The sequence below is a fragment of the Nannospalax galili genome, unplaced genomic scaffold (assembly GCF_000622305.1).
Source record: "Nannospalax galili isolate Female #2095 unplaced genomic scaffold, S.galili_v1.0 scaffold54, whole genome shotgun sequence".
Lineage (NCBI taxonomy): Eukaryota > Metazoa > Chordata > Mammalia > Rodentia > Spalacidae > Nannospalax > Nannospalax galili.
Genome location: NW_008341028.1, coordinates 5,738,846 through 5,751,855, shown reverse-complemented (window position 1 = coordinate 5,751,855; position 13,010 = coordinate 5,738,846). Strand labels below are relative to the sequence as shown.

Here is a 13,010-nt window from a genome sequence, read left to right as displayed (position 1 = left end):
AGGCCAGCTAGGACTACAGGGAGAACCTGTCTCAAAAAAAACAAAACAGATTACTTTCTAAAGGTTTACAGTGGTGGTGATACTATAGAATGTTGGGTTTGTGTGTTTGACAACCATGTGAAATATATCTCATGTGTTAACATAACTTCGTAAACACTTGTCAATTCAAGTACCAGTTATAGCTACTTATATATGCAGAGATTATGATAGTCATGATTAGTAAGACATACACATACTTACTAGATTATAACTACTTGTTTAACTGCTGGACTATAAGCTCTGAGAGCTCTTTGCCCTATGCACTAGTATATCAACAGCTAAGCACAATGCTTAGCACATAGTAATTCCTCAGTAGATCTGTATCCAGCACAAGGCCCTAGGTTTGTTTGATCTCCAGCACTGGAAAAAAAAAAAAGAATTATTGAATATTTACATACTTATAATTCTATAAATAAACTCCTAGAAAAATATACTAAAGAAAATGCATAGAGATGGTGGTTGTTAAGCAAATAGGAATGAGGGCCAGACATGGTGGTGCACACTTTTAATCCCAACACTCCAGAGGCAAAGGCAGGCAGATCTCTGTGAGTTCAAGGCCAGCTTGGTCTACATAGTGAATTCCTGCTTGGTCTACACAGTGAGTTCTGTATGTACTCTTATACATGTGGACATGCATATATACATACATACATACATACATACAAATAAATAAATAAATAAATAAATAAATAAATAGGATAAGGGGCTAGAGAGATACTTTAGCAGTTAAAAGCACTGGCTGCTCTTGCAGAGGACCCAGGTTCAGTTCCCAGCACCTACATGGTAGCTAACAACTGTCTGTAACTCTGATGCCTTCTTCTGATCTCCGTGGGCATTGCACCACACAGGTGCACTTACATACATGCAGATGATTCATTCATACACATAAAATAAAAATAATAAATTTAAAAAAAAAGAAAATGGGAATGAATGGGTGGGTAAGATGGCTCAGTATGTAAGCTTTCTGCCAAGCCTGGTGCCCTAAGCTGATTCCTGGGACCCATGTGGTGAGAGAAGAGAAGTGATGCCTGAAAAGTTGTCCTCTGTCTTCCACCACCATGTAGGTACTTGTGTACCTACGCATACATGTATACATTTTTTTTTTCTTTTTAAGAGTGAGTCTGGGGGGCTGGAGAGATGGCTCAACAGTTAAGAGCACTGACCACTGTTACAGAGGAGCCGGGTTTGATTCCCAGCACCCACATGGTGGCTAACAACTGTGCATAACTCCAGTTCCAGGGGAATCTGCCACCCTCTTCTGATCTCCATGACCATTGCAAGACACGGGTGCACTTACATACATGCAGGCAAACACTCATATACATGCAATAATAAATTTTTTTTTAAAAAGGGTCTGGCAAAATGGCTCAGAGAATAAAGGTACCTGCTGCCAAGCCTCATGAACTGTTTGATCCACCCACATAGTGGAGAGACAACTTACAGCAAGTCTTCTTCTGACCTCCATACACATGCCCACATATACAAACAAATAAATTGAACAAATAAGTATAAAAAAATTTAAAACAAGAATTAAGAGCAGTATTTTTTTACTATGTCAGTAACATGATTTTATTTTACAGTGGGAAATTGAGAAGGTTTTTTGTTTGAAGAATTTATTTTGAGATAAGGTCTTTGGTGTCCTAGGCTGGCTTCAAACTCACGTTGTAGATGATGACCTTGAACTTCTGATCCTCCTTCCTCTACCTCTAAGTGCTGGGATTACAGATGTGTACCACCATGCTGTTTATGAGAAGTAATTTTCAAAAATAAAAATAGCCAGGCATGGTAGCACACACATGTAATCCAGGACTTGGGAAGAGGCAGGATCTATTTGAGGCTAGCCTGGGCTACATAATGAGATAATACCATAATTTCCCCATGCTTGTAGCTGTCAAGGTAATTAGGGGAGAGTGTCCAACTATTCTGATAATAATAATTACAGAGTTCTACAACTCGTCAGATACAGAGAATAAGTGTCTGTGAGATGCCCAGCCCTAAATGACACATTTACAATGCAACCTCTACACATAAGGCTCAGGGAACATAGCAGAACAGAGGGCAGAAAGAATACTAATGCATCTCTCAACTCTTACAATTGAAGCTTCTTCATGTAACAGATGGTGATTAACCCAGAAAGCCACAACTAGCCAAACTGCAGAGAATAAGAGACTGCAGAGTTCTTGTCCCTGGGTAGGACACCTATATCAAACATCTGCTACCCAGGGTTCAGGGACCATTGTGGAAGAGGGGGCAGAAAAACTGTAAGAGCCAGGAGTGGTGGATGACCGCAGGGAAACAGTTTTCTATGTAGCTAGGAAGTTGCTCATATGCACAAGACCCATGCAGACTCAGATCAAGTCAAAAATCCAGCATAGAAGTTGGGAAATAAGAAGCCCCAACCTTAGCTAAGGAACTATTGGCAACTGATGACTACTGGGAGAGGGAGAGATGGTTTTGTTTAAGGAGTGACACTAGATAAGTTGACCAGGTTCCAGTGGATGGACTCTCACTGAGGGACATTTGGGGACACGAATATGGCTCAATAAGCCTTAACATATATGACATAATGCGTGAAATCCAGCGGGGGGTATGAAAGGGTGCAGATAAGGGGAGGAGGTCTAAATATAATCAATATGTAGTATATGAAATTTGCAAAAATTCAATTAATTTTTTTTTTAATTTTTTTGGGTCAGGGTCTCCTTGTAGCCCAAGCTGGCCTAGAACTCACTATGTAGACCAGGCTGGCCTTGAACTCAAAGAGATCTGTCTGCCTCTGCCTCCTGAGTGCTAGGATTAACGGCATGTGCCACCATACCTGGTTAATAGCACTGGCTGCTCTTCCAAAGGACCCAGGTTTGATTCCCAGCACCCACGTGGTGGCTAACAACCATCCATAGCTCCAGGTCCAGGGGATCTGACAACCTCTTCTGGCTTCCATGGGCTCTGCATAACACAGCTGTACTTACATACATGGAGGCAAAAACTCATACACATAAAATTTTAAAAAAGAAATAAATGCATCTTTAAAAAATACATTTGAGGCTGGGCATGGTGGCGCATGCCTGTAGTCCCAGCACTTGGGAGGCAAAGGCAGGTGGATCTCTCTGAGTTCAAGGCCAGCCTGGTTACATAGTGAGTTCCAGGACAGCTGGGGCTACAGGGAGACCCTGTCTCAAAAAGACAGAAAAAAAATTTTTTTTAATTTAAAATTAAAAAATACATCTGGGGCTGGAGAGATGGCTCAGTGGTTAAGAACACTGGCTGTTCTTGCAGGAGATCTGGTTCAAATCCAGAACCTAAATGACAGCTAACAACTGTCTGAAACTCCAGTTCTAGGGGATCCGATGGCCTCTTCTGTTCTCCACGGGCATTGCATGTCACAGGTGCACTTAGCTACATGCAGGCAATACATGCATACACATAAAATTTAAAAAGTTATATTTTTTTAAAAAATACATCTATAGCCGTGTGTGGTGGCACACGCCTGTAGTCCCAGCACTTGGGAGGCAGAGGCAGGTGGATCTCTGTGAATTCAAGGCCAGCCTGGCCCATAGTGAGTCTAAGGCAGGCCCGGTTCCCTAAGGGATGTTGGAAAAAAAAAAAAAAAAAAAAAAAAAAAAAAAAAAAAAAATCTATAAAAGACATCTATATTTTTTAAAAAGGTAAGCCAGGTATTATATGCACACCTTTAATCCCAGCATTCAGGAAACAGAGGCAGGTGGCCAGCCTGATCTACAATAGCTGGGGCTACAGGGAGATCCTTTCAAACAAGAAAAAAGGAAGGAAGGAAGGAAGGAAGGAAGGAAGGAAGGAAGGAAGGAAGGAAGGAAGGAATTAAATTAGGGGTGTAATGGCACATACCTTTAATTCCAGCATTCGAGACACAGAGGCAGGAAGATCTTTGAGGTCAGCCAGGTCTACATTGCCTGTTCAATCCAGCCAGGGCTGTATAGTGAGACCCTATCTCAAAAAAAGAAAGAAGGAGAGGGAGAAAGAGAAAGAGAAGAGAAAGGAAAGAGAGAGAAAAGAGTGGGAGGGGAAAGTAATTAGAATATCTAGATATAAAACTATATAGAAGACTTAAAGTGAAGCAAGTTTTTAGTACTTAAGTATAGTCTATTCAGTGTTTTAAAGTCTGGATTACTAACAGACACTAAAAGGGAAGAAAGAGAAGTGAGTAGGTGCTTTCTGTATATGGAGTTGACAGCTCTCACAGCTGTTTCCCAGTAAGAGGATGGGTTTACTCCAAGGTCCTCACACACTTGATTCAGGCTCTAATTTTTTTTTAATATTTTATTTATTTTTATTTTATGTGTATGACTGTATTGTCTGCATGTATATAAGTGCACTGCCCATGGAGGTCAGAAGAGGGTGTTGGATTCCCCTGGAACTGGAGTTAGGATGGTTGCTAGTCGCCATGTGGGTGCTGGGAATCGAACCTGGGTCCTCTGCAAGAGCAGTCAGTGCTCTTAACCACTGAACCATCTCTCCAGCCCTGGCTCTACTTTGATATAGGGACTCAATTTGTATTTCTGCCATCCCAGGCTAAGGGTTTGGTATGGGGTGTGCTTGTGAAACATGAAGCTTATTGACTCACAGAGTATCAAATTGTGACCTTGGCATCCTACTTCAGTTTCTGAGTCTCCCGAGACTGCTTGTGCCCAGTAGTGGGACTAAAGCCCAAGGATAATTTTAGCCCATACATTTGCAGTTGTAAATTGTCTTTGCTAGCAGTCTTTTCTGGAACACAGTTGACTGTCCATGTTGTCATATGCAGGTTGCTATTGCTGGGGCCCCAGTTACTCTGTGGATCTTCTATGATACAGGATACACGGAACGTTATATGGGTCACCCTGACCAGAATGAACAGGGCTATTACTTAGGATCTGTGGCCATGCAAGCAGAGAAGTTCCCCTCGGAGTAAGTTCAAGCTTTAAAATTAAGGTTGTCAATTTTGAATCCTGTTTTTAAAAGCTTTAATAATCATAATGAAAACTTTACTGAGAACTAAGACTGATATTTTATTAATACTTTATAAAATCCGAAAATGTTCTATTTTCTGGTACTTGGGATTGAACCCAAGGCATTGCTCATGGTAGACAAGTGTTCTACCCCTGAGCTGTATCCCCAGCCCTAAACTACTGGCCTGTTACTCGGTGCAAAATTAAAGGTGCTGTTCATGTATTAGGTTTGGGGGGAGGGTTGTTTAGTTTTTATTTTTTTATATAAATTATATTTGAAGCAGTTGCTTATACTGAAAGAAATTAAATACCTCTTTCAAAGTGAAAAAAATCTGTCAACTTAAATGTTTTAGCAAAAATTTTTCTATCATTGCTAGCATTGCTGTAATGTTTTAATGAGAAATTGAGCATGATTTTCTTTTTATTTTTATTACATGTGGCATCTGATTGCTGTGTTACAGCTTTAATATTGAAAATATTGAATCCTCATCCTAATAACACTGTAATATTAAGTGTGATTTGTTTAAAGGGCTTAAGTGTTTTTCTCTAATACTCTTCTATTTTACCTAATCCTCTAATATTTTTATTTATCCAGACCAAACCGTTTACTCCTCTTACATGGGTTCTTGGATGAAAATGTTCATTTTGCACACACCAGTATACTGCTGAGTTTTTTAGTGAGGGCTGGAAAGCCGTATGATTTACAGGTAGGTTGGTCTACACTTTTAAATTCCTTGTGGTAGTAAATAGCAAAAGATCGCTCCGGAATACAGCAAGATAAGGAGCAAGACCAAGTTTTCAGCTGTGTCTGCTTGAGAATAACATAACAGGCATAATTACTAGTCTCTAGTTGATAAAAACTAAAATTCTACTGAAGGCAGACTGAAAAATTGGCTGTTCTAATTTATTTCTCAATTGCTGTGACAAAATACTTTGACAAGTACCAACTTGGGGAGGAAAGGGTTTATTTTATATTATATCTCCTAGGTCACAGTTCATCAGGGAGCCCAAGGTAGGAACTCAGGGCAGGAGCCTGGAGGCAGGAGCTGAAGCAGAGGCCATGGAGAAATGCTGCTTACTGGCTTGCTCCTCTGGCCCCTGCTCAGCCTGCTTGCTTATACAACACAGGCCCACCTGCCCAGGGGTGGCACCACCCACAGTGGGCTGGGCCCTCCTATATCACACAACAATCAAGAAGATGCCCCACAGACATGGCCGCAGGCCGTTTCAATGGAGGCAATTCCCCAGTCAAGGCTCCCTCAACCCAGGTATGTCAAGTTGACACTAACGCTATCCAGCACACTGGCCTATCAGGTTCCATGGCTTGTGCACCTTGTCTACTTTCAGCCTGTAGGACTGTAGATGATAGCAGTCCATTCACTGTCCTCCTTTGCTTTCCTTTTTCCCTTTTGATGGATGAGGAAATATTACTTGATTTCATTGTTGTAAGAGGGTTTTAAGACCATATTACAGGACTAGAGAGATGGCTTGGTGGTTAAGAGCACTGACTGCTCTTGCAGAGGACTCAGGTTCAGTTCCCAGCATCCACATGGCAGCTACAACCAGTGTAACTCCAGTTCCAGAGGACCTGATGCCCTTTTCCTGCCTCTGTGGGCACAGGCACATACGTGATGCATGTACATATATGCAGGCAAAACGTTCGTACACAGAAGATAAAAAATAATAAATTTTTTAAAAACTCCAGAAAGCATTCAAGCACATGGGACCCAGAGGCAGGAGAATCAGGAGTTCAAGGCCATCGTTAGCTCACAATGAGGTCAGCCTGGTTTATATGAGACCCTGTGTCAAAAAGCAATAAATGGAAAAAAAAAAAAAAAAAAAAGCAGTAAGTGAATGAGTAAATGAATATCTCCAGAAAGATTTGGAAAGAGGCGCATTAATAAACCTTTGTTCTCGTCTTTGCTTTTTGTTAAGATCTACCCTCAGGAGAGACACAGCATAAGGGTTCCTGAGTCTGGAGAACATTATGAACTGCACCTGTTGCACTACCTTCAGGAAAACCTTGGATCACGTATTGCTGCTCTCAAAGTGATATAACTGACTTGCAGGACTCTGCTGAACACTGGCTATTTAACCAAATGGAAGTTTAGTCAATAGAGAACACAATTGATGATCAGACTTTAGTACCTACCATATAACATCTCCTTCTGAAAGTAAATTTGGTGCCATACAGAAGTCTGCAGTTTGTGGATAGTAATCCATACCTTAATCAGGCACACAGAACTGAGTGACATGTGTTCCCAAGGGAACCAACAGTACCACGGGAATTACTGAAAGAAACAAGACATTAGCACCACATATTCCTACTACTGTTTTCACTCTGAATAGCATGTAAGATTCTTGGACTTAGTGGATTTTGACAGTAGACTTCTGAGTTTGTGAAAATATGATAGGAATGATTGGTTCAATTCCAGAATCTCTGACTAGTTACAGATTTGCTAGCACTTAAGTGTAATTTGAATAGCTTATGCTTCATTGCTTGGGGTGTATCCAGCATGTTATGAACTAATCACTATTAAACCTATGACTTACCCAGTTAATGATTTTTTTCAAGGACAACTTAGTGTCCTCCTAAAGATACTTATTTGGGCTCTGATCAGTTTTTAGCTAATTTAAACAGTATATAGTATAATTTTTTTCTTTGATGATATGACAGAGTTAAGGTCTTACTTTTGCGTAAAGGCAAGCAACTGTATGTAGCATGGGTTTAATCATAAGTCTCATGATGTTAATAACTATAGGCATAAATTTTTTAATCAAATTACTAGAGAGCTTAAATTTTTTTTCAGGCAAGTTTTTCCCCCCTTTTAGGAACAGAAAATGTTCATATTCACTTATATTCAAAATATTTAATGGTGCCAGTTTCCACTTGGTATTCCCTTATTAAAATGTTCCAGAGTTTTTGGATGGTAAGGGAATTACAATGGAATGGGGGAAGCCCTGATTCAAGGAGTGATGGAGAAAGGGGGTGGTAAGGGTCTGCTCAAGAATTGAGCATAAACTCAGCTAAAAGACTCATGAAAAACCTGGGAAGAATGAAAGCTAGCCTGGTTGGGAAGTCTGCTTTTGCCAGCACAGCTATAGGCAGCATCTGGAGGAGGGAAAGTTCCTTAGAGTTATTTTTATAATTCCAATTTTTTTGTTAGTGTTCCTCCCAATTTTAAACAAATCTAAACTCTAACCTTCTTATTTGAACATAAAATGAAAAGGTTTCCAAACAGCTTCTTTGTCCTCAGCTAATCCCTGGCAAGCCATGGTTCACTCTTCAGTGTTGAAAACCTGTAAACAGTTTTGTTGCATGGCCATGGCATTTTCCTGGTTTAGCCTTCGAGCTTAACTATGAAGGGAACATAGAAGCTTTTAACTGCTGATTGGCATCTGCCCTTGTAGGGCCTTCTGGTATTAGACGGGTCCCGTTGGAGCCAGTGGCAGAGAGGGTGTCTGTGGGTTTGACCTTTTTTAATCTCAAGCTTCAGTGTTAGAAAATTACCAGTAATCTAAAATTGCATTCCAAGAAGACTCGCTCTGTTTCTTTCTGAGCACTGTAGTAGGTTTCTTCATTCTAGAGAGTGCCAGTCTGCTTTACTGTGGATGGTGACTGCATCAGAGGTGGGCATTGCAGGAGGCTCAGAAATGGGAGGGAGGGCTGGGATTTGCTGGTTTGTGTGTCTCTGCTGTACAGTAGATTCCATGATTTTCCTCGTTGTATATGTATCAACTTTCATGTTTATGAAATTTTCATGCCAAGATTTGTTTATATTTTAAGTTAAATTAAATTGATTTGGGTAACTGTTCTTCCCCCAACAAAGTATTTTCCCTCATGACTTAAGTACCTGACTGTTGAGGATGGTAATTGTGGACTAGATGGCCTCCAAGGATCTACCTTTATATGCTAAGTACAAGTGGCATAAAATAGCCTGTAGACAGCTGCTTGAAATCTCTCACCCCTAAAGTTTGTTTAATAAGACACCTCTTGTTTTACCCAAACAAACTTTAGAAAATCTCACATATCTTGGATTCTTCACCTTCTTCCTCCTGTTGCAAGGAATGCTCTTCTGACTACATCACTTAGATGCTGGTCCGCTCTAAAGGGAAGTAAGTGCCTGCCTAACTGCTTACAGAAAGATGGCATGATTGAGCTTGCTCTTCACCCTAGTATGGAACACATCACAAAACTAAAGCGACCAGAGAATCACTCTAAAATTGTCCCCTGACTATGGGTAGAAGCAAAAAAGTCAAGAGAACACAAAAGAACAGCATTTTAATGGAAACCAGAAAGCTCCGGGTTAAGCATCAAGACACAGGGTTTTAGGTTTAGTGAATCAGTGTACGTGAACAGCAGGCAGTTACTTGAGCTTGAAGAGCAGCAGAACTCTGAAGAATTGTCCAGAACGCAGAGTGGAAGAAATGAAGTCTTGAACCTTATGCTCAGAACTTAGAGCTCTATTGATTTGGGTGGAGCCAGGACCTTGTGTGTCTAATGAGCTTTCCAGGTGTTTAATCAAATCACTGCAGACTGCTTCAAGAAACTTCTGTGATTGGAGTTGGAGTAAGAAAAGAAGCGACTTTTACATTGGATGGATTAAGAACCCAAAACAATAGTCAAGAAAGCTACTCACCTGTCTTTAACTATTGACCTCTTAGGAACTTTATATGCCCTTGGTCTGGAATTCATTTTGGAATAAGGGTTTTTTCCTCCTTTGCCAGTCCTGACTCTTCCAAAGCCTCAAACAGGAAGATGCAGCCTCCATGCATGCCTGGCCTTTCAAACCAGGAACTTCAGAGAGAGATATGTGCTCTCTTTCACTACTAGTTTTACACCTTTCCGGAAGGTGTCTCCTGCCTTGTTAAAGCACTGTTCTCTCTTTGGTGGAATGGTTCCTAGAGGATCACTCATTGTAACAGAATTTTACATTTTCCAGCTGGAACAAATCCTTGACATCAGCCAACCAGTTAGTATCGGTCGGTACTAGGCTCCCTCCAATGACCTGCCTCATGGTAGTTATGATATTTAGGAAAGGCAGATTTTTAAAAAGTATTTATTAATATATTCCTACAAAACATTTTAAAGGAATATTTAAAATGGTTAATTTTTCCATTCTAAAGTAAATGCTAAGCATGCTTATTAATGAAGCAGTACTTCCAATAAGTAAATGACATTATGAAGTTAATTGAAATCATTATAGTAAAAGTGTCTCCCTGTTGTCATAGGAGATTGGGACATGGAGAGCTCACCTAAGCCTGGGAGCCTGTCCTACAGCTCTTTGACTTGTGACAAGAGCCACGATTGTGTCTAAACCATGGATTGTGAAAGTCCTCTTCCAGCAGATGGAAAGGGATTAGGAAGCTCCCTGACTCCCACCTTCCCAGCCTCCGCTGCACCTGTCTGCCCTCCAGCAGAAAATACACTTGTTAATGCAAGGTGCTCAGCTGTAGGTAATTGTTTCAAAAGCCCCTCACAGACACAGAAGTTGTGTTTGTATGTATATTTTTAAGTAACCCAAACACAAATTTATGTTGTTTTCAGCAAAATTGGAGTTGGGGTCTTTAATTTTAGCACATGAAGTGCCTGCTGTTTGAAGCACTGACTGAGCAATGACCTGCATGCCTCTCTCCAGTCAGCTCATGAGTTTTCTCATTTCCAGCTACATGGCTTTTAATCATGTGAAGTGAAACATGAGTTTTGTTGCATTTTATTACAGGTTCTTGGTTGCAATAAAGATGCTGCTGAAATTAACCAATTTCAGTGTTCTTATTTTTCCCTCTGCCCCAAGTGTACAGCCTTTGATTAGTCACAACTGTGGCGTTACATATACACAGAATAAGGTCATGTGCTTGCAGTAAGGGGAGTCCGTGAAGGATTATGTAGGAGTTTCAGTACAAACACCAGCCATCTGCACTCGGTGGGCGGCATGCAGAGTGTGTTTGGTGCTACAGATTAGCAGAGCCCTCTGAACAGCTGGGGGCTTCTGGGGCACACCACTGGAAGTTGATAGTGGTTTCTGCAGACTTGGAGTTTTGAGAGAGCTTAGTATAATGCTTTAACTTTTTTAAATTATATTTGTTTGCCTATGTGTGCACACATGTGCCACGACGTGTTTGGACGTCAGAAGATAACTTGCAGGCTACAATCCTCTCCTACCACTTGGGTTGCAAAGATCGAGCTTGGGTCACCAAGCCTGGCAAGGGCCTTTACCAGCTGAGCTATCTCCCTGTCCCAGTGTAATGGGTTCTTTGACAATTCTGAAGTTTTTTCCATCCTCTGTTTACTTGTGGGTCAAACCTGGGGCCTCTTGCATGCTAGGCAGTTTTTCCCACCACTGGGCTATGTCCCTGACAGTTCTGATTTTTCAAAGCAACTTTATCAATGTTCCTCTGCAGATGCATGTAAAACACATGAATCCAGCAGGGGCGATCCAATTGAAACTGCATTAGGGTCTTTTGTATACAAATTTGGAATAAGAGGGCTGGAAAGATGGCTCATCAGTTAAGAGCACTAGATATTCTTGCAGAAGACCAAGGTTTGAATCCCAGTACCCACATGGTGGCTACCAACTGTCCATAACACTCCAGTTCCAAGGGATCCAACGCTCTCTTCTGTCCTCAGGCACTGCATGACACGGGTGCACTTACATACATGCACACACATAAAAATAAAAAATTTTAACTGGGGGCTGGAGAGATGGCTCAGTGGTTAAGAACACTGATTGTTCTTGCAGAAGACCCGGGTTCTAATCCAGCACCCACATGGTAGCTAACAACTGTCCGTAACTCCAGTTCTAGGGGATCCGACGGCCTCTTCTGTCCTCTGTGGGTGTTGCACACCATGGGTGCACTTACCTACATGCAGGCATAACACTCATACACATAAAATAAAACTAATTTTTTTTAATTTCTTGAGGGGCTGGAGCAATGACTCAGTGGTTAAGAGCACTGACTGCTCTTGCAGAGGACCCAGGTTTGATTCCCAGCACCCACATGGCAGCTACAAACTGTCCTTAACTCCAGTTCCAGGGGAATCCAAAGCCCTCTTCTGACCTCCACAGCATTGCACAACATGGGTGCACTCACATACATGCAGGCAATACACGCATACACATAAAATTTTTTTAATTTCTTAATTGAAATAAAAGTGATCTTTAAGGTACTTGTATAGATCAGTGTTTCCCAAACTTTTAACTTTGTGACACACACAAAAAATACATTTGTGTCAACTGAGGCACACCAGAATAACCTGTTGGTACTGTAGCCAGAAGTCACTGGCCAGGCCCAGCCCATTGCTAAAGAGATTTTTTTTTAATTTTATTATTTTATGGGTGTGTATGGGTATGTGTGCATGTGGGGGCGTGGTGTCTGTGTGTGTGGAGGCAGAAGACAACTTCTGGGAATTTGTTCCCTGCTTTTACCATGTGGGTTCTGGGGGTTCAAACTCCAATCATTAGACTTGGCAGAAAGCACTTTTACCATCCAGGCCATCTCCCTGGCCCTGCTAAAGGGATTTCTATATGAGTATGCACATAATCCATTTGTGGCACAATAACGAAGTTTTATCAGCTGTCTTGTATTTAATTTAGCCTGTACTTACTGTTGATTGAAATCAGCTTGCCCCTGGGGTAGAGGTGCAGGTAACCTGTGGCTGCAGGGTCAGTGTTCTGAAGTCACCAGAGTAAAAGCTTGAGCTGGAAGCCTTCTCACTTCCCTCTTGTCCTAGTTTGTTCTTCATTACTGTGACAAAACACTCTGACCACTACCAACTTGGGGAGGAAAGGGTTTATCTTACATCTCCCGGGTCACAGTTCATCAGGGAGCCTAAGGTAGGAACTCAGGGCAGGAACCTGGAGTCAGGAGCTGGAGCACAGGCCATGGAGGAACACTGCTTTACTGGCTTGCTCCCCTGGTCCCTGCTCAGCCTGCTTTCTTGTGCAACACAGGCCCACCTGCCCAGGGGTGGCACCCACAGTGGGCTGGGCCCTCCCACATCACTCATCA

The 13,010-nt window shown here is 41.6% G+C and overlaps 1 protein-coding gene across 3 annotated transcripts in view; it reads left to right on the top strand.

Annotated features, from left to right (window-relative positions):
- Nucleotides 1-10,758, top strand: part of Dpp8 (dipeptidyl peptidase 8) — a 70,274-nt gene extending 59,516 nt beyond the window's left edge. For 2 of the 3 annotated variants that reach the window (XM_008836320.2, XM_008836318.3), the window contains 3 exons: nt 4,817-4,959; nt 5,596-5,707; nt 6,936-7,293. In XM_008836320.2, the coding sequence (XP_008834542.1) occupies nt 4,817-4,959; nt 5,596-5,707; nt 6,936-7,058 (378 nt within the window). In that variant the 3' untranslated portion in view covers nt 7,059-7,293. Of the gene's footprint in view, nt 1-4,816; nt 4,960-5,595; nt 5,708-6,935 lie in introns of all 3 variants that reach the window. The other variant, XM_008836317.2, reaches the window with a different exon arrangement.
- Nucleotides 10,759-13,010: the final 2,252 nt, after the last annotated feature.